At 35.9% G+C, this 22,793-nt stretch overlaps 1 protein-coding gene across 1 annotated transcript in view; it reads left to right on the forward strand.

Moving 5' to 3' along the window:
- Positions 1–16,376, forward strand: part of LOC149552293 (Ribosomal protein S5 family protein) — a 93,841-nt gene extending 77,465 nt beyond the window's left edge. Inside the window, exons 2-8 of the mRNA XM_089787812.1 lie at positions 307–842; positions 8,675–8,725; positions 8,875–8,982; positions 14,618–14,713; positions 14,978–15,076; positions 15,175–15,234; positions 15,767–16,376. Coding sequence (XP_089643938.1) covers positions 307–842; positions 8,675–8,725; positions 8,875–8,982; positions 14,618–14,713; positions 14,978–15,076; positions 15,175–15,234; positions 15,767–15,835 — 1,019 coding nt within the window. The 3' untranslated portion in view covers positions 15,836–16,376. The remainder of the gene's footprint in view (positions 1–306; positions 843–8,674; positions 8,726–8,874; positions 8,983–14,617; positions 14,714–14,977; positions 15,077–15,174; positions 15,235–15,766) is intronic.
- The last annotated feature ends 6,417 nt before the right edge of the window (positions 16,377–22,793 follow it).

Consider the following 22,793-nt stretch of genomic DNA (forward strand, 5'->3'; position numbering starts at 1 on the left):
AAAATATTAGGGAAGACTAGAACACAGGGTGTCATTGGAGGATTCGTCCTTTTCTTGGAATTACTAATTATGGAGTTTGATGTGATTTGTTTTGGAATTCTTTTTTAAAAATTAATAATATAGAATTCTTTTCTTAGAATCTTATTTGTATTTGATTCTCCACAATTGTATTCTTTTTGATTTATTGGAGTTCTAATTCTAAGAATATCTCATTTCTGAAAGATGTATGCTGTGTTTGAGATAGCGCAAAGGAACTTTATTGTAGTTCTTGCACTGGTTTTCTTATTCTTATTAATCGATTGGCAGGTACTTTGGATGAAGTGTATAGATTGATGGATGCGATAGATCAGTTTGAAGCAAAGAACTTTGCAATGTCATATGAATATAAGGTTGTTGGCTGGTTAATGCAACGGCTTAAGAAAGCCACTGGAAAAGAGCGATTCATGCTTTTGATGAAGACTCAGCGAGCTCTTAAGCAACTGGAATGGAAAGAGAAATTTGATCCTGAAAACCGTGCTAACTGGGGAGTTATCAAACAAGAGGATATGGGTCCTACAGATGATATGGAAGAGGATGAATACAGCGAAGAGGATAAAGAAAGTGAAAAGACTGATGAAAAAGCTGCTACTGATAAGGAGGATGAAGATCTTTCTGATGATGAAAATAAAGATGAAATACTCAGTGAAAAGATTCATGCTATAGATAAAGAAATTAAGAAGAAACTTGCACAGATGGAATTGAGCTTTGGCAAACAGTCTAGAGATTTGGAAGAGGAGATCAAGGAACTTGTGGAACAAAGACAAACATTAACAGAGGAAAGTAAACAGCCTCTGTATAGAAAGGTAGGTTACTTTGCACTATAAGTGATCGATTTTGCATTACTATTTCCGAATTTTTAAACTCAACTGAGGATTCATTTAATATCTTCAACTTTCCTGGTAATAAAAATTTAGAGGACAAGGATTTAATGCATAATGGAGCGCAACTCTTAAGAACTGTGCATTGTATGACATCTAGTTCCAGACCTAACTTCTTGAAACTTCCAAAATTGGAGTAGGGAATGCTGAATTTTAAGGGTAGTTATTAAATATGTATTCTGTATGAACTTAGGGTATATAAGTAAACAACTGAAGTAGAGATACGATTGGTTCTCTGGAAATTGATACAGGTGGTGAGGATTTGAGCGGAATGCACAAAGTTTGCAATATTGAGTTGTGTAACTTGCTGCTAGCAAGCATATAATATTCTAATATTAGTTTACACTTTTCAGTGTATACTCTTAAGCTTGCCCACGCAAAGTTCTTGGGGAGCAAAAGGTGTTAAGGTTTAATGCATAGTTTATTGCAGAAATTGCAAAAACCAGAAGAACTTTCAGTTTGGTAAGTTACATGCTGTTTACATTTGTCTGTAGACTTGGGCTTCCTTAATGCTTAACTATCACGTACGTGTAGTGCTTCTTGACAGTATGCATTGCATCATAACTATTTAAAACAATTTCTTTCCTTGATGTGTGTGTACAAGGTAGAGACGGGTGGGTGGGGGGGGGGGGGAGGGGGGGGCGCGGGGGGTTGATCTGTAAATTTTTGAGATTTATGTTCGAAGGCTCAAGCCTCACTCTTCTCTGACCAAAAATTAAAACATGGGAAATTGTCTTGTGCTTTTATATTGATGGTTTTTCAATACATAAAAAGCTGATAATAAGTTATATAATGGAGATATCATAGACAAATGAGAATTCATTCTAGCTGTTTTGAAACATGTCTTCGGTAGCAAATGCCTAGATCAAGATTTTCTCTGAGGAGGTTTCTCAAGTCCAATAGACTGTTGTTTAAATAAATCAATAGTAGCCATCTATTGTCATAGCATAGCAGTTAGTGTAAAGTTTCTGCAAATTCTAAGTGATCAAATCTGAGGTAGCACCTTTCTCTATGCTTGCTGAAGATAATCTTCCTTAATCAGGCTTGTATGAAGAAATGTTTATAATATATTTATTACTCTGAATTTCTTTATCTCTGCATTAATTTGTAAGGGGCAGACTTGCTTAAAGGAGCAGACTTGCACTTGTTTGTGTGTCCTTTAACTACAACCAAACCCCGCATACATAAGGTAACCGAAGGGCATGTCCCTTGACCCTATCTAGGCTGGCCTTTACCTGACTTCCCATAATTGGCGCCAAACAAAGATAATTAATGTTTGTTATCAAACTAACTAAGGTTAGTTTAGTTTCATACTTAAATATTATCACCCAAGGGAGACGCTGATCATGCCTTAGACAAGGAGCAAGTATTAATAGGCCTTTCATGCAAGAACAGATCTGAATGATCTTGTGCAACCAGATCAGTATAATATCGAAGTTACAGATTTAACACTCCCTCTTAACTTGATAATAATACTAAGAGATAACATATCTAGCATCATCAATTACGATGAATAAGCATAGAATGATACTCTATATTTATCTGAATCTTCTTAGCATGTGGTATCATCTAACACATGATACTATGTCATATTACTATACCTTTGATATGACATATCACTGATACTAGTGGTAATAGTATTGAAAAGAATACAATATACAAGATAACATCCGAAGAATAATTAAATTCTTCATTTATCCAAGTTGTGACTCATAGGTACTAGCATTCCTATATTACAACATGATCCTCAGTTAAGATCTACTAAAACACAGGATAAACTCCGGAGAATAATAAAATTCTTCCTTTATCCAAATTGTGACTCATAGGCATAACAGTGTCTACATCACAATGTGATCTTGAACTCATCTATATTTGACAGTAGATCTCTATTGTTTAGCACATTATCTAAGAGATCGTCATCTCTCATAATGTCTTTTATACAAGTGTTCATTATCTTAGAGGTCGTCACCTCTTAGATAATGAATTCAAATGGTGGAACCCATAACAGTCAATAGCTTGACAATAAAAATTATTTTATTAATAATTTAAAGAATACAAATGTATTACAATTCAACCATACCAAGTCTTTTCCTGAAGTGATCTATCTTCACTCAAGAGAGAGGTTTGGTAAGAATATCTGTTGTTTGATCTGCAGTGCAAATGTATTCTAATTTTATAGTATTCCTATCTACCATATCTCTTACATAGCGGTAAGGAATTTTGATATGTTTGGACCTATCATGAAAAATTGGATTCACAGAAAGCTTGATTGAACTCTGATTATCACAATGAATAATCGTAGGATTCATGGCTTGACCAAATAATCCCACAAGTAAATTTCTAAGCCAAACTGCTTCACGAGAGGCCATTGATGCTGCAATGTATTCGGCTTCTTTGGAACTTTGTGCTACTGAAGGCCGCTTTCTGCATATCCATGATATCATTGCTGAGCCTAAACTGAAACAACATTTTGAAGTGTTTTTCATGTCAATAACACTTCCAGCCCAATCTGAGTTTGTGTATCCATGTAGGTCCAATTCAACTTTCTCATACTTGAGCCCAAGGTTAAGAGTGCCTTGTAACTATCTTATGATATGTTTGACTACAACTAGGTAAATCTCCTTTGGCTCACACATAAACTGACTTAATGCATTAATAGCATAACAAATATCAGGTCTTGTATTTACCAAGTACATAAGAGACCCAATCATTTGTCTGTAAAGAGTAGAATCTATGGAAGGTGATTTTTTTGTTGCTTCCTTAAGTTTATGTAGATTAGTCTCCATGGGAGAAGACATAGGCTTGCAGGTCCACATTCCAAATCTCTTCAAGATATCTAATGTATACTTTCCTTGATTGAGTATGATGCTGTCAAAATTCTGCCATACTTCCAGTCCTAGGAAGTAATGAAGGAGTCCTAAATCTTTCATCTCAAATTCTTTGATTAGATCTTTCTTGCATTGATCTATGAGATGATCATCACCTATTATTAGTAAATCATCAACATACATAATCAAAATTACCATACCATCTTTATCCCTTTTATAATATAGATTTGGATCAGCTTCATTCTTGGAGAATCCTAATCCGGTGAGATACTTATCAATTCTTTTATACCATGCCCTTGGAGCTTGTTTAAGCCCATAGAGAGCTTTCTTGAGCCCGCAAACAAAAATTTTAGGGTTATGAGTTTCAAATCCTTCAGGTTGCTTCAAATATACCTCTTTTATAATCTTTCCATTCAAAAATGTTGTTTTTACATCCATCTGATGTACTTTCCATCCCTTCAATGCTGCAATAGCTAGGACTGCTCTTACGGAGGTGTATCTGGCAACAGGAGCGAAGGTTTCTTCATAATCAATCCCCTCTTTCTAAGAGAATCCCTTGGCTACGAATTTGGCTTTATATTTTTCAATGCTATCGTCAACAACATGCTTGATTTTAAATATCCACTTGGAAGAAACAACAGATTTTTCTTCAGGTTTTGGAACAATTTCCCAAACATCATTCTTCATAATAGATTGGTATTCTTCGGTCACAGCATCCTTCGAAGTTGTAGGTCTAATAGCATCTGAAACATTGGTTGGTTTTGATTTAGACAAATCATTCATGTTTGTTGCATAAGTAGAATTTTTTTGGGTCTTTTGCTTTCTCTAAATGTTCCAAATGGTGCAGCGAAGTCTTGTGCTTCGTCTACTATCTTAATAGCCCAAATTGGTCTTTTCTTAATATTTTGAGTGTCTTCAAGATTGAGATTTTGAATTTCATCTTCAATTTCTTCAATGTTCTCCCTTTGAGACTCATATTCAGTATTTTCTTCAGAATTAAGTAAGGGAGAGGGATGTCCAGAACATCGGGCTCTTTTGAATGCTAAATCTTCTTCAAAAATTACATCCCTACTAAGTTCAATATTTTTTTGACCAGGTATGAAAATCTTATATGCTTTAGATGTTTCACTGTACCCTACAAAAATACCTTTCCTCCCAGAGGGTTCTAACTTAGTTCTCTTTTCTTTTGGAACATGTATATATACTGGGCACCCAAATATCCTAAGATGACTTATATTAGGTTTAACCATAGTAAAGACTTCTTCAGGAGTTTTATCTCTAAGGTAGGAGTGAGGACTTATTTTTTGAATATAGAAAGCAGTTTAGGAGGCTTCTGCCCAAAGATAATATTCGAGATTTTGATCAAATATGATAGCTCTTGCAGCTTCGATGTGATTTGTCAAATCTGGTGCTCTGCACTCTCTCCATGCCTTAGAAAAATCAGGATCAGCATCATACAACTCTTTCATTTCATCAAAACCAAGAACTTCAACCTTCATTTCAGTCAACAAAGAACGCCTTCTACTCAATGCATCAGCAACTTTGTTAGCAACTCCACTCATATGCTTAATTACAAATGTAAAATTTTGCAAGTACTCAACCCACTTCATATGTCTCTGATTCAATTTATGTTGACTTCCCAAGTATTGTAAAGCTTTATGATCAGTATACAACACAAACTCTTTAGGAATCAAATAATGTCTCTCTTTCTTCAATGCTTGGACAATGGCATAAAATTCTTGATCATACACAGAATACTTCCTTTTAGCATCATTCAACTTCTCACTAAAGAAAGCAACAGACTTACCTTCTTGACTTAATACAACTCCTATTGCATTACCACTTGCATCACATTCAACTTGAAATACTTTGTTGAAATCAGGCAAAGCCAATATAGGTAATTCAACAACCTTTTGTTTCAAAGTCTTAAAACTCTTATCAGCTCTGTGTCCACTTGAATTCCTTTTTATCTCCTCTCATTGTCTCAGTCATAGCATTACAAACAGCACTGAAATTTTTTATAAACTTTCTGTAAAAACTAGCCAAACCATGAAATGATCTTACCTCACCCACATTCTCAGGTGTAGGCCATTCCAAAATAGCTTTAACCTGCTCAGGATCCATCTTCAATCCATCAGCTGAAATCACAAATCCCAAATACACAATCTCTTCTTGCATAAAAAGAACACTTTTTCAGATTAATCAGCAACTTTTCCTCTTTCAACCTCTGCAATACTTGTCTAATATGCTCAAGATGTTCTTCCTTAGTCTTACTGAATATTTGAATATCATCCAAATAAACAATCACAATCTTACCCAAGAATTTTTAAACAAATCTGAGGTATATTCCCCTCCATTATTAGTCCTAAGAGTTTTAATTTTATGCCCTTTTAAGTTTTAAGTTAAGGTTTTAAATTCTTTAAATTTCTTAAGGATTTCTTCTGATTCTTTACATTTTAAGAAGTAAATCTAAGTTTTCCTAGAGAAGTCATCTATAAAAAGTATATAGTACTAGAATCCTCCAAGAGAAGGAACAAACATAGGTCCACATAAATCTAAGTGGATTAATTCCAAAACATTGTTAGTTTTTCTAGTGCTATCATGAAATGGACTTTTGGTGTTCTTACCCAGACCGCATCCTTTGCATATACTTGAATGATCTTTATTTAACTTAGTTAAACCAATAACCATCTTCTCCATAGTAGATAAAGTTTTGAAATTTTCTTGTCCTAATCTTCTGTGCCATATTTTGTTTATATCGGCAGTTTCATGAATTAAGGTTTGAATGGGTTGACTAGGTTCTGAGTTTAATTCATACAAGTACCCCTTTCTTTGACCAATCAATTTTACTTTCTTAAATGAGATCTTAGCCCAGGTCATTATTTCACCGTCGATGAATGCAACATTATGTCCATCATCTTCAAGTGTTGTAACCGAGATTAGATTCCTTTTTATTCCTGGTAAATAGAGTACTCCTTTGAGATGTAGAGAACTACTCGCCTTTAGTTTCAAGGTGCAATTCCCTATTCCTTTGACTGAATGAGTGGAATTATCATTGATGGTAACTTTGCTATCAACTTCTTTAGATATAGAGTGTAGTGCTTCTTTGTATCCTGTAATATGTCAGGATGATCCAATATCAATCACCCATGCCTTGCTTGATACTTTATTTGATAGTGCCGAATGCAATACACGATTCTCAAGATCATAGTTATCTTTTTTAGTAATGTTTGTACAGTTTACTTGTTGTTTAGAATTCTCAGGGCAGTTAGATCTATAGTGTCCAAACTTTTCGTATTTGAAGCACTTTACTTTGTATAGATCTTTCTAAAGTTTGTCATTCATTTGATTACCCTTCTTCTTGAAATGCTTTTTCTTACCCTTATAGGAATTTGTGTTGAGAACATGAAGTTCTTTGTCTTTAGTTTTCAACTTTTCCCCTTTCTTAAGTTTTCTAGATTCTTTTTGAAGACAATCTCTCCCTTAAGTCTATTGAAGTTAGGAAGATTGTCTCTGGCACTTACTCCTTGTGCGAACGATTCCCATGAATCTGGTAACCCATCTATAGCCATCAGTGTTAGTTCCTTGTCGTCAATTATGGTTCCTATACTTGCAAGTTCATCTCTTAGATTGGCAACCCTTAGTAAGTAAAAATTCATTGATTCTCCCTTCTTTATCTATATATGACTTAGTTGTTTTTTTAGTGTGAGGACTCTAGTTGCATTGTTGACCTTATGCATTCATAATATTAAATGTTGTTTGATGTTTCGTTAGCATGGCTACTATTTCATTTTTTACTCCATCTAATATGATCTGCATGGCTTTCCTGTTTCCTTTACTCCATATAGTTTTATTAGGTTCAACAACAGGTTGTTTGGATGCTGAATCAACAAATTGTTTTACATCATTTTCTTCAAGAATCATCATGATTCTGAATTTCCAAGCATCAACGTGTTCTTTCCCATCAAACCTGTCCTCGGGTCTGATTGTGTATGCCATTGAAGATAGAAGAATGATGTCAGATATATATCAAGTGTGATTGTTTAATTTGCAGAGCCTAGGTTTGACTACCAGAGCTCTAATATCATGTAAAGTTTCTGCAAATTTTAAGTGATCAAATCTGAGATAATACCTTTCTCTATGCTTGCTGAAGATGATCTTCCTTAATCAGGCTTGTATGAAGAAATGTCTATAATATATTTATTATTCTGAATTTCTTTATCTCTGCATTAATTCGTAAGGGGCAGACTTGCTTAAAGGAGCAGACTTGTTTGTGTGTCCTTTAACTACAACCAAACCCCACATAACCAAAGGACATGACCCTATCTAGATCAGCCTTTACCTGACTTCCCATAATCGGCGCCAAAGGAAGATAATGTTTGTTTGTTATTGAAATAAGGTTAGTTTAGTTTCATACTTAAATATCATCACCCAAGGGAGACACCGATCATGCCTTATACAAGGAGCAAGTATTAATAGGCCTTTCATGCAAGAACAGATCCGAATGATCTTGTGCAATCAGATCAGTATAATATTGAAGTTACAGATTTAACAGTTAGGGACTCTTTGGAGACGTTAAATGGAAAGTATTTCCTTGTCCAAACTAGTTGAATCCAAAAAAGGTCATGCAAGATTATGAAGTGGCCTGCTTAACAGGATATGCTGCAGGTACAGCACAGGATAAATATTCATGTTAGAGATTGGCATGTTTAAAGAATAATGTTTTTAAAGGATAATGTATTTAAAGAATATGGTTTTGCACAATCCGTGATCAAATAGCTTGTTTGGAGAGGCATTAGATTTATTCTCATAATTTTCTTGATAATACTTGAATTTTACTCTTATTTCCCTTCCACGAGTGCAATGTTTCTTGGATTTTGTGTCCTTTTTAAATTGCTGAAAGTTGATTTTTTTTCCCATATGTTTCAGGGTTTTGAGGTAAAGCTCATAGATGTAAATCGGACATGCAAAGTTACTAAGGTGATTTTAGTTCCATTTTTTTCTCTGTTTATGCTTTAGCACTTACATAATTCTGTTCACACATACATTTGCTATTTGAAAACCATGAGTAATCTGGAGAAGTTTAATACTCATTGCCAATGTATAGAACGTTTCTTGACGTCTGGCAGGGAGGCCAAGTGCATAAATTTTCTGCCATAGTTGCTTGTGGGAACTTTAATGGTGTAGTTGGCTATGGAAAAGGGAAAGGTACAGCAGTTCCAGTTGCTCTTCAGAGGGTGAGTTATTCCTTTTTTACTTGATCTACTTAAGAATATAGCACAATCTTCGATCGCTCAAACACTAAAATGCTTTGATTACTCTGCAGCAGCATTGGTTCTGTATTCCCCTGTTGTGGTGGAAAAATGTGATGCACTATTTTGTTTTACTTGTGTGACTTAATCATCTTTTGAAGTTGTATCGCGGGTGTTTCCTTGTGTATTTTTAATTATGCTTTTCTGTATTTGGTATTATAACAATCTGGAACATACTACAGAGAAAAACAAAAAAAATTATCAACTGATAAAAGTTCAATATAATACAAAAAAAGCCCGAGTACCTACTATCACTAACATAGCATAATACTCATTGTATTCCTTGGTTAGTCAATTAAATTATTAAAGCATACGTGTACTATTGGCAATTTGATTTAGTATTTAATTACAACAATTCCATCATGCTTATCTTGATATATTTGAGTTAGATATATTGGCATATTGTGTTGACTGACTAATTATATTCTTCTATGTATGGGTATTGGAAGAATATATTGTGCAATATATGATTTGATTAATCGTTTCATGGTTGTCCAATTGCATCTTTTTGGCTGACCATATTTATGATCAGACAATCATCACATGAGCATCTTTCCCAGTGTTATGTTTATATTAGATGCTAATGTTCCATTTCATTACTTAATGCCATGTTATTATTGATACAACTTTGTTTCATATATTTTATTTTGGTGTGATTGTGATTATTTGTTTGTACTGTTTTGTTATTATTGCCTACTCAATCTAGGTCAAAGTAGATGTCAGTTGCCTCAATGGCTGGGAGACTATCATCATTGATGACATTGTTAATCTTAAGTTTCCTCTATAAATTGTTATCTAAGAATACAATTACCAAGAAATTCATGAGTGGTGTGGAACAAACGTGTTGACCAACTAGTGCCCACATTTCACCCTCCCCTCTCTTGATGCAAGGCATGGACAAAGGAAGAGAATGGGAAATCCAATGTGTGAGAATTTTACAAAAATATATAGACAAACTTCAAGAAAATGAACAAGAGTAAAAAGAAGAGATTTTGACAGTCAATGTACAAATTTGCAAGTGAACCAAAAATGTTTGAAGTTATGAGAATGATGTGATGCCCATTTCTTTGGGGTTCTCTGTTAGACTTTAGTGCAGCTGGTGCTGTCTTGCAGGGTTTGTGTCAGCTGGTTTAGAGTATTTTGATGTTGCCAGTGAGCTCGGAGGATTTATTTGAGTTGTCACTTTTTGGAGGGATTTCAGACAATTTGTTTGTACTTACTATTGACAGTGTCAGTTTAGACACTGATTTAGTCAGTTGGCAGAGTTACTTTGTTTGGACAGTTGATGATTGCTAAAATTGATGATTTTTTGGCAACATAAGGCGTTTAGAGATATGATATTAAATAATGTTAAAATACTAAAATCAAATTAAATATTTAACCTTTTTAATTTTTATAAATGAAGTCTCCGGGGCTTATGGATTCCTAAATGACACAATTCTTCTTCCCACCAATCCGGCCAACTGCTGTAATCAGATTCTCCCCCGGGGTGGGGGGGGGCAAGAAATATATTTTAGGGCTGTCCAACAATTAAATGTCTGCTGGAGAATCTTGCTATCCATTCCCTAATCAATATTAGCTAATTGATTGGGCCAATCCACCTCACCTACAGGAGATTCACAATTTGTTTACTACTAGCTGAAGAGATTCACGATCTGGCTTAATGTTGACCCCTATCTATAGTAGGGGCTTCGCATGAGGGGAGACAAGATATTGATTTGAAGTATTAATTAAGTGACTTCTTTCTGGTGCCTTGGGAGACACAGGTGTGTTTAAATTCTTGTAGCAGCAATAGACATTGTTCATACCTCTGATGGTCACCTATTCTTCTGTTCATCTTTTCTCTGCAGATGGTCTTTGTTATCTGTTGGAGATGTTTTCAGTTCCTTTTCAGCTGTGTCATCATGTATATAAAATCTTATGGTTGATCAGTTTCGTTTGTATTCTCTCCTTCTCATATCACTATTACCTCATTCATCACTGCAGCATTGCGAAATGATATCGTGTGTTGTCAATTTTTGCATCATGAGGTGTCTTCAGTTAAGACAATTAGGATGTCTTCCAGCTGGCCTTGTTTCTTATTTATTATTCACTTCTTTTGTCATCCTTGTATTTGCTGGATGGACAATGACTTGGCATCGTGGCTTTGCAGTGAGCTACCTGTTGTCCATTCAAATTATGAACTGTCAATAATTGATGATTGACATGTACTATCAGTTTAGCTGGGGTTGTGTAACTGTTGTCTTTTGAACTTCCGCAAGGGACCTGTCAGTTTCCAAGAGATGCCATTTTGGCTCCAGCTTGATGAAGACAAAAAAAAAAAAAAGAATTCTTTCTCATGGCAATTGTGGTTATTAGGTTTGGGCTTTTTATACAGTTTTTGTATTCACAGAGATGTGAGCATATATTACTCTTTGTAATACTGCTGTATGTGTGTGAGAAATATTCAGAAAGTACAAGACATCTGGATGTATAGAGCGATGTGATTACTGTGGGTGTTTACATGAGGCACAGTTGTGTTATTATTATGTCTTTTGATCAATTTATGATTGATATATTATTGTAAGTCATACTGTTTGCTATAAGTATCTGTGAGATACTTACAGTTTCATTATTATGCATAAAGCTTATCAAGTGATTGTTAAGTGTTAACAATCAGAAGCTTAAGATCTCTTTATTGATTTTGGTTTATAATAAAGAATCTATTTTTCGAGTGTGGATGGGCTTTCCCTCAAGTAGGAGGTTTTTCCCATGATAGCCTATTGTGTCATCTCTTTTGTGTTTTGAGTTCACTATATTGCATTTCTTTGTATTCTGATTCAAAAACATTAACATGGTGAACTTAAATTTAAATTAAGAAGTGCAAAACCTTAATTATGGTGTTGGCTTATACAAAGGGATTTTGAGGCTCATTTCAATGTGTTGAGTTTATTGGTTCTGATATTTCTGTCTGAGAGAGTGGTTCTAGAGATTTGGACTTGGTTAATCTCATCCTTCTTGAGGACAAACTTCCTCTTGAAGAAGACTAGCTATGATAGTGAAAGGTCTACTCTTTTTGGTATTTGTTAGAAATATCTTACAGGTTTTTCATAGTGTTTTCAGATTTGAGAATTCTCAAGTGGTTCCTTTCAGTGGATGATTTACAGGATCCAGGACACATTAAAGACTGTTTCTAGGTGTGGGCTACTTCATGTCTTGTTGTAGTTTGGCAATTCAAGGTTTACATTGGTTTTGTACACATTCTTGGCATGGATAATCACATCAAGGTGTGAGATTTGATGATTGATTGGAGTGACTTCTTGCATGGTGCGGAGTTGTGAAATATTAAACTTAACTTTGGTGTGAGACTCCTTGGTTGGGCATTAGTTATTTTCTTTCTGCTCGAATTTGGTCTGGCATGGTTTTTTGAGATATCTTGGCATCTACATTGTTGGGATTATTTTGGTATGATTTCCCTTATTCTTGGCACAAGTTTTCTTTTTATCTTGGGCGTGGACATAGGTGCAAGGTGCATAGGGATGCCATGGTATTTTGACAACAGTTTGGAGATGTTTATGAGCCAATATATGTTTGATGATTTCATGACATTGCAGGTCATTTCTTGGCATGTAGGTTTGACTACATATCTTTGGCATGGGAGTTCAAATAGTAGAAAGCTCAGCTCCTTTATCTGGCTTGGACATCATTGGGACAACACCCTCTTGCATAACCAGTTACCTTGTAGATGCAAGGTCTTTCATGTTTTTTCTTCAATAATTGGTAATATGCCACATTGTATCCAGGTCATCATCATATTCTGACTCAATATTGCAGCAAGATGTCCATTTCCTATTGTATTTCTGGAATATTGAGCTTTGAGATATTCATCAATTGATGCTTATTGTTGCAATTAAGTTCAGAAATCATCTTTGAAATCTGTAACTGCTGAATGATATTTTGTACTTATTTAATTTGCATAATTGCTACCTCTGATATGAATCAATACATTGAGCTTAAACAATATTCCAAACATACAGAAAGCTGTTTGACAAATCACAATGAGTGGTAAAAGCCAAAAATTTAGTAGCAAACAAGGTAGGACACTACAGATGACTTGAAAAAGTGAGGTAGTTTGTTTGTCTGCACGTTTGGCAGAAAAATAGAGCAAAGGAAGGATGTTAAAAATTGAGTATTCATAGGTTTTTAACACCTGTTTAGTTTAATTTGAAGGGGCAGTACTTGTTTGGGATGTGAGGCTAGCTTTTTAGGTGTTGGCAAGAAGTTATTGGTAACTTCTAGTGTATTCAAGGTGCTAGCATGTGGAAACATCTAGAGAAGAAGGCACACTGGCAATTCAGAAGGAAAAAAGCTAGGTTACTAAACTGGCAGGAAATTAGGTTTAGTCTAGGTAGGAAATGTTTTGGAATCATATTTTGAAACAATGCACTTGTGGATTCTTCTTTGTCCAATTTATTACGAATTGAGAACTAGCAAACAATAGCTTTTCCATATCCAACATGGCATTTTCACGATGAATCCATGTTAGATGTAGTGTGTTAGTGACATTCCAGTGATAGGGAAAAACTGACACATTTCATTTGTCTGAAACCTTAAGCAATGATTTTTACATTTTTGTGGTTAGTGAAATCCTTCCCTCGTCTGGATCTATTTGCATTTTCGTGATCAACAAGAAGAGTTTTAAGTAAATCTTGCATTAGTAAAATATTTAGTAGAGGATTGGTCAGGCTATCTTGGGGTTGCTGTTGAATGTGTGAGTTTATCGAGTGCTTAAAAAATTACGGACTGCTTCAAATCTTGCCTTAGGGGAGGAACATTCTGTATATGTGGCATGGTGTGTGTGACAGGAAACAAATATTATATATATTAATATATATTACATATAATTATAATTTATATTTTTAATTTTAATGTGTTTATTTCTAATTTTATATGTTTGTTGTGTGGATGTACGTAAATGGGTGCTGCTCTTTTCTAAAGATCTATCATACTAACATATCTTAACCTATCCATACCTATTTTTGTTTATAATTTGACAACCTAGGAAAAACGACATTGTAGGCAGAAGCAAGTCATTATGACAAAAACATGGGAGTTTAGGTAGCTGGAACAGTCAAAACTTGGGACAAACAAAAGACCATTTGGACAAGTATAAATAGCTCAATCCACTTGAATGTAGCATACTTCAAACTAGTTGAGGACATTAACCATTGTGAGGCAAATAATGTATTCCTATTGCTAGAAATTTGACTGATCTATTGACTGTACTGCAGAATATTATTAACTGTAGACAGAACGATGGAAATATATCATTAGTGAATTAGTGAATTGCATAATCTGACCAAGGGATTGATCATAGAGTATTTTCAAAGTGACTGGTAAATAGAATATTTTTCTTTCATAGGACTCAGAGATTGATACATATGTCTGTCTAAAAGTATGGTTTTGATAATATTTTGTATTTAAGATGCACTTTTGTCCCTTTTGAGTCATTACGTATCTACAGAATTTTCTTTTCCTTTTCTGTAGAAGTGCTTTACATATGTTTTACTGTTCTTCACAGGCTTATGCAAAGAGCTTTCAGAACCTCCATTACATAGAAAGGTTCAAGGAGCATACCATTCCCCACGCTGTACAGGCTCAATTTAAGAAGACTAAGGTAATTTAATTGAAATCAGACGTTTTGGCCATCTTGTTATTTCTCCATTTTGTCCTTGGGGGTTGGTTTGGTTGGGTAAGCTCTCTTGTTTCTCATCCAATATTTACTCTCTGTGGACTGTCGTATAAAACACAGCCTCTGCTTACAAGCAATATATATATATATATATATATATATCGTTTTATTGAAAAACTTTAAACCAGGCATTGATTCATTCCTCTACATGATCTAACCTTGAACATTTATTTTCCTTGTCATTAGCAGATATACCTGTGGCCTGGTGCTATTAACACAGGGATGAGGGCAGGCAAAACAGTTGAAAGTATACTCTTTTTGTGTGGCCTTAAGAATGTAAAATCAAAGGTACAGTTCTGCACTGACATTATGATAAATGGGTTGGAAAAGGATAATTTAGGCAATTCAAATTACTAGTGGAATCATGACTTGCTTCTTACTTGCAGGTTATCGGTTCAAGAAATCCACAGAATACTGTAAAAGCTCTTTTCAAAGCACTAAATATGGTATGTGTTTTCTCAAGTGTTCTTTAGTTCATTCTTTTTCTAAGAAGTTGTTTTTCTTGCGACTAGTTAATAATGGTGCGTTACAGCAAAAAGCAATATATAAACTCCTCAAGACAGTTCATTGTTGAAATTTGGTGTGAGGAACTGCATTTTATGTTTTTTCATCCTCCTTTTTCTGATTGATCTCCAGCTTTATTGTTATTCCAATTCCATCACAACTGTAAACTTAAATATTTTTTTCTAGGTTTTGAAGGGCTGTATTTGTGTCTTTACAAACCTGCCTTTAATTTTTTGAGTGTGAAATCCATTGTGTTTTGCTTTCTAATATTTCTTATTCTTCGCAAGTATCTAAGACCGATCTATTTGTTTGTTTGGAAATCTGAAGAACTATAGACATAGAAGAACATGTACCCAATTTTCTGGTTGTAATTTTACTCGAATGGTTTGATACAATTTGTTATATACTTGGAGAAAAAACTTGACCGTTGTTTTCTGTCATTCCTCCTTACAGTAATTTGCATTTATTTTGCAGATTGAAACTCCTAACGATATACAAGAGAAGTTTGGGCGGACAGTTGTTGAGTCATATTTGGTGAAATAGTAAACATGAAGTCATCTTTTGTCCATACAATATGTTTATTTAATGAAAAAGGTCAATTCACAGTATGCTGACGTCCACAAACGACCAAAGAAGATCCATACGAATCAGAAGTACGATAAAGCTACAACAGTAAAGAAATGAATATTAGTCTCTATTTTAGTTAACAAGATTTCGTCTGTGTTTGTTGGGTTATCATGGAGGTCTGTATTAACATACAAAATCTGAAAATATACGACTCTCAACAAGCTACCATGTTGGGGAAGTAATCCTTCTGCATTTGCATTGTATACCAAACACAACAATATGATTTACCCTACATTTTTTTGGGGATTCTAAAAGTGTAAGATTAAATCCTCTAAATTGTATACCAAACACAACAATATGATTTACCCTACATTTTTTTGGGGATTCTAAAAGTGTAAGATTAAATCCTCTAAATCATACTCATGGTCATAACTTCGATAGGAATCTTAAATCAGGATTATATATGCACAAGGACCATACTCATCTGATTAAATGCATTGCAAGGAGTTTGTCTCTATTTATGGTTGTTTCATGGATTTCGTAAGGACCATCCATCATTGTTGCCATAGTGATATCATATGTTTAGATATTCCATTTTTTTGCAATTCATTACACCATATTATATGGTCTGATACTTGGATTCAAATATGTTTTCAGGGACACGATTGGTTAGATTATAGATGGAATGATTAAACTAGCACTTGCACTAAAAGGAGGTGCAATGATTACGCCGATACCAATATATACTATAGGAACAATCAAGAATAAAGATCACATTAGACTATGTAGGAACAATCAAGATAAAGATCCTCTTTTTTGGTGAATGTGAAGAACCAAAAGTTTTACAATTCAATTTTAATTGGTAAGTTGGGTATAGTCTACATGTTGCAACAAGTTGTTCTTGGGGTGTCCAAAGTATAGATAAACTTTTTAAAATAATAATAATATGGGTTTCTATACAATGTATGAAACAAAGTAGCAAGTTATGAGTTTAGTTCTTCAAAGTCATAATTGAAAAAAGATGCTTAACAACGTGTAACCACAGATACTTATAGGAGATGATTGACTCCAACCCATGTAGCTTGACTTGTTCAAGGGAGAGTTGAAGCAGCCAAGCTTCCTCTTTTTTTCTTAGACTTGTGTACTAGTTGCTTTGCATTTTGGAGTATCTCTCGAAGGAGAGCATCAGGTGAATGTGAAGATCATCTAATGATTTGACTCTACAGATGGTTATGAATGTCAAGCATTGCCTCTTTATTTTGTCAAATGTCAATTGTTTCCTTGATAGTGTCAATCTTTGGGATTTTTGTATGGTAACAACCAATGACATTATGAGCGTATTCATCTTTGTAAGAATTTGCCTTAGGGAAAAATTCACCCAGGAACTAAGAACTCAAATACAAGCACAATTGTTGACCAGAAATGATTATGATCAGAATATCGATGTATTCAATTTAATGTATGTATAAAAGTACACTAAGAGTGCTTGTATATAAAGGCCTCTGAGATGCATCTAGAATGTTGAAGAATCAACATCATGATAAGTCATACAACGAAGCACATGTCCACCAGATATGGGTTATCTTCCATTAAGCACGAAAGTAAGTGCGATGAGAGAATAAGCCTACAATGGTGTAGCACACAAATTTATGTTGTAGATAACATGTGTTAAAAAAGGAGTGTGAATAATTGTGTTGTCAATATGACAACTCAGGGAATGATGCAAACTCCAGTGTTGTAGACACCATGTGCTGAAATAGAGTTGTGTACTTTTATGTTGTCAACATGACAACTCATGAAAGTACACAAACTCCTAAGTCTCTCACAAAATAAAATAATAAAATAATGCATTAACCGAAGTAAACTTAAGTAAGTGTAAATAGTAAATATGTATTTACACTAACACCCCCTCTTAAATGCATCTTAAGAGAATGCCCTTAAGCTTATGAAAACTAGGATGAAATGCAGAATGGGTCCCGACTACTAGGCCATGTTAGGTACCCATGTACATAATGAAATGCAATCTCTCATAAAGCGGAGAAAGAGGGAAAACCTCATGGGAAAAACCCTCCCCCAAAAAGAGAGATGAAAAGACAAGATGCATGGATGGATGGAGTAAGGAAGACTCTCCCCCCCCCATTACGACATACATCAAGTATATACAATAGTGAAGACTGAGAAGAGCAAGACCTCATAAGAGGAAAAAATCCCCCCATAAGAAAGAAGAAGAAGAGAGACAAGGTAATCCCCCCCCCCCCCCCCCCCCAAGTGAAGAATGTCGACCAGTGAGTGCTGCTTTAAGGAAGAAGTCGGTCCATGAGTGTAGAATGATGTTCCTTCCCTTTGGAAGAAACATTGGCAAAGGTGCAATCCTAAAGATGTATGGTGGCCTTGAAACTTGCTCAAGTGTCCCTGTGTTGATGTTGATGATCGCCTCTTCCAACTGTGTTGAAAAGAACGAATGCAGCTCTGGCAAGGATGTCTGTTGAACCTATCCCAATGAGCCAACTATCTCCTCAACTGATAAAGAGACTTTTGACAACTGTTGTACATAAGGATTCACAATCACGCCAACCTGCAAAGATCGATCGTGTAGAGAATGGACATGAGGGTCAAAGTAAGCCCTCGCAACAACTGTAGAAGGATCATCTTCATCTTCATCAAAGATGTAAATCATCAAGATCATCTCTCAAATTTGCAGTGTGCGACTCCACGAACAAACTTGCAATGTCTACCATGTAGTCATCTTCTATTGCTGAAACTGAAAGACAATGTGTACCCTGTTGTGCTGGACCTATCACTGTGGCAATGTATGCATGTAGACTACACTGATGTCGTGACCTTTCACTGCAACTTTCGATAGAACCCCACGTTTTTGAATCTGTTGAAGCACTACCGTTGGTGTCACTATTAGTTTCCACTGTGTATGAAGTGCGGAGAGGATTAGAGGATAAGTTGGGTGAACTTTCCTCAAAGTGAACATCCTTCTCCTCAAAAATATCATGAGTCTCTGGATCCATAAGTTTGTAAGCCTTAGCACCATCTTCATATCCGATGAAAGTACAAGGCCTAGGTGGTGGTGCCTTGCATCCCCTAGAAGATAGGTTTGCCCATGTTGGACAACTGAAGACTCTGAAGTGACTCAACTAGTTTTCTGCCACACCATGCCTCAAAAGGAGTCTTTCCATCTAGGGCATTATGAGGAGACCTGTTAAGTTTGTGAGTAGCATCGCTGATAGCTTCGACTTCTAGTGTAGGATCAAGAGACTTGGCTTTAATCATGCAACTTGCCATGGACTTAAGAGTTCTAATCCTCAGTGCTGCAACATTTGTCTTGTGCGGACTGAATGCTGGTGGATTCTGAAGATCAATTCCCTCAAGTTTGCAAAAGTCCTTAAGTCTTCTATCCACATATCTGCTTTCATTGTCCATCCGTAGAACCTTGATGGCTTTCCTTGATTTTTGTTCAACATGACTCTTAAAGGCTTGAAGCTTGTCAACCACTTAATTCTTATGATGAAGCAGATCTATGTGAAACAGGAAAAGTCGTCAATGAAAGTAAGGATGTAGCGGCCTTGGCTGATTGAAGTCACTTCAAAAGGACCTGCTAAAACCATGTGAACCAACTGAAGAACAACTGGTGCTCTTGAAGACTTCCTTTTATCATACTTCTCCTCGAGATGCATATCCACTGAACATGATGAACACTCACCCTTAGAAAAGTTGATGTTAGGTAGACCTTTGACCATGTGTTTTGAGCAAAGTTGTTGAATGTAGCGGAAGGCAAGATGACCAAACCAATCATGCCATAGTTTGACTTGTGAAGTAGAGTGAGTCAACAAGGCTTGAGAAGGAGACTTAGGCACAAAGTGGGAGAAGGTATAAAGCCTTTTGTCATGATTGACTTCCCCCACTGCAACCAATGAATCATCTCTAAGACTGCCCACCATCACTTAATCTAGAAGGAACTCAACTTTGTGACCATCTCTAAGGTGAGTGATTTGGTAAACTGAGAGGAGATTAGAGCTAAGGTTTGGAATGTAGAGAACATCTTTGAATTTCCCATTTTTCATTTCCACGTGTCCTTTCCCTTCAACTTCCATTTTAGTATCATCTCCCACGAAGATGTGCGGTACATGTGACTACTTCAATGAAGAAAAGTCTCCCTTTGAAGAACCCATATGATAGGAGGCACTTGAGTGAAGAATCCATTCCGAAAAAGAACTTGTATTTGGCATAAGTGCTTGCCCTTTTTGCTTTGAAGAGGTTGGAATTGAATCCTTGGAAGTACCTGGCACTTGAATTTTGTTCTTCTTGAGTAGGTTTTCCAACTCATCGATTTGCTTAGTCTTGCAATGATGCTCATCATGATTTGGCTTTTTGCAATATGCACAAAAAAGTTTGTCCTTTTCATTACTTCCCCTCTTGTTGGAAGAAGAATTGTCTTGCTGTGAGGAGGATTGTTGTGTCTCAGTTTGTGATTTTTGCTTCCATTGCTTCTTGTTGTTGCTAGAACTTTTCCCTCATTGACTTGATTGGTGCTCATCACTAGCCACCAAGGCTTTGGTCTTTGATGTTGTGAGAAGTCTCAAATCTATCAAGTGAGATTGTTCAACAATCAACATCTTTGCAAATGCATCAAATGTAGGCTTTTGGTAAGCACTTCCCATGGTTAACTTGTGAGTATTATAACTCAAAACAAAGGAGGCATACTCTGAAGGTAGCCTCTTCAGGATGTGATGAATCAACTTGTCATCCTTCACAGGATTTCCACAATCTTTAAGTAGTGCCCTATACTCATTGGCTTTGTTGATATAGTCCTGAATTGTGTCAAAGTTCTTTGGATCCAAGAGAAGTAGATCGTCCTCAATCTAAAATCCCTTTTCCTCATACACCTTACCATACAATGATTCAAGTTTATCCCATGCAAGTTTGGATTTGTAAAACTAACAATGTGGAAGAAGAGATCTCTATGTACACAACTGCTAATTCTTAAAGCCTGATTGTCTATAATTTTCCAATCAATGAGTTCTTTAGCATTAGTGAGTTTTGGAATTGTACCATCAACATAAAGATTGACTTTTTGCCATTAATCTACTCCATGCAATATCTTTCCATGTAGAATAATTGCGTGAAGTTAGAAGTGGACATTTAGGTGAACCCATGATGTAGAAAATAAAAAGAGCACAAAAGAGAGACACAATACACAGTACACACCCCCCCTTTTCACACAATCAAAAGACCCTCCAAAAAAGATGCTTTTGACACTTTATATGTAGTGCATGTACAATAGGCCACTTGTCAAAATGAACAAAGTGGACTTCTGATTTTGCTTTTTACAACTGCCTTTTGAGGCTCAAATCTGTCACTAAGCACTATAGCTCAGATATACAACAATTCTGAAAAGTAATCAAAACATTACAATGCAGGAAAAACCCTGGTTCTGAAAGTGAGATTTTTGTCCACATAACTCTAGAATCTGATTGCAGATATGGAAAGTAGACAAAAAAATAACGCACTTTCAAAAAAATAGAACCTGTTTTCTTGTCTAGATGAGCTCGTACAGAGCGTTTGCAGTTGCAAAATGTAGGATTGAGCAAGGACAATTGCCAAAAAATGCAATTTTTGAAAAATCGTTGCATCAAAACCAAAAAAGACCACTAAAAATTTTAGGAAGTTCTACCCAATTTCAAAAAAAATGCACCTGATTTGGAGTCCGAATGACCAAGTTATAGGCTCACAAAGTCAGGCTACCAAACCAAAAAGCAATCTAAAGAGGGGTCTGGGCAGGAAATTGTGTGCTTAAATTTGATGGTCAAATGGTCGCTGTAGTAGTTATAAAAAAATCTGAAAATGATGGTCAAACAACTGTCAAATTTTTCCTTGTGTCTGGATGATGTCAGCAAAAAAAAAGCCACTTAGGGTTCTGCTGATGTGGACAGTCCACCATAGCAACTTGCATGTCAATACGGTCCTAACGTAGGCAGTGATGACGTGTGTTGACTGTAGGTCCACGTTTACACGTGGCGAACAAAGGGTGGGTTCATGTGGTGCTCGTGTGACAGTTGCTGTGACTGTTGCGTGGCAGGTCGTTCCCTTACGTGGATCTTAGCTGGCGCTTGAGGTGACGTGGGTTTGTGCAGTTGCTATCATTGACAAGGTGTTGTGTGGTGTTATGCTATTTGTCTGCATGGCTCGACGTGAGGTCGCTATAGAGTTAGGTTGTAGACGATGTGGCACATTCTAGCGCTGTCACGTGGCAACTTGACAAGGAAGTCTATGTGCGGCCCGGGAACTTTCAACGACCACTGGGAGGAGGTATTATGACGCTAGAGTCTTTGCACAATTTTCAAAATTAAGTCATGGACCGGAAAGTTAGCAAGGGGACTAGATTTCTTCTCTGTGGCGCCAGATGTTGAAGTTGTCGCTGTCATCGAGTTTTACCATCGGGAATTCACCTTTTTTAATCCCACATGCATGGGAACAGGGGACGGTGCAGTATATAAAAGATGAAACTTGTCGCTTACAAACTAAAAGTGTTGGCCCAAATGTTTGTTTGCTGGTGTGGAGGGTGGGGCCAATCCCGGTCGCCAAAGTTTGTGAAGCTCGCCAAATTTGTGTGCTAGAAATTAGGGCTTGGTCGGTTCAATGCCATAGAATATTCTCTGATGCCAGGGGAATTTTATGAAGCCTACCGAATGGAATAACGAATATTCCCTCTGAATTGCAGGGCCGGGGTGTGACTACCCGGTTCTGCAAAATAAAATTGCTTTGCTAGCCCAACTGGGCTTTAAAAAAAATCGAAAAAAAAATGTAGATTTCGAAAAAATGCAGAGAATTAATTAAATTACAAATCCGAAAAACAATTAATTAGATCTGCAAAATGACCATACACGAATTGCAAATTAGGCCCTCCGGGTGCCAATTTGCAAAA

Source organism: Cupressus sempervirens, chromosome 6, assembly GCF_028749045.1.
Source record: "Cupressus sempervirens isolate cs-2001-9-10 chromosome 6, ASM2874904v1, whole genome shotgun sequence".
Classification (NCBI taxonomy): domain Eukaryota; kingdom Viridiplantae; phylum Streptophyta; class Pinopsida; order Cupressales; family Cupressaceae; genus Cupressus; species Cupressus sempervirens.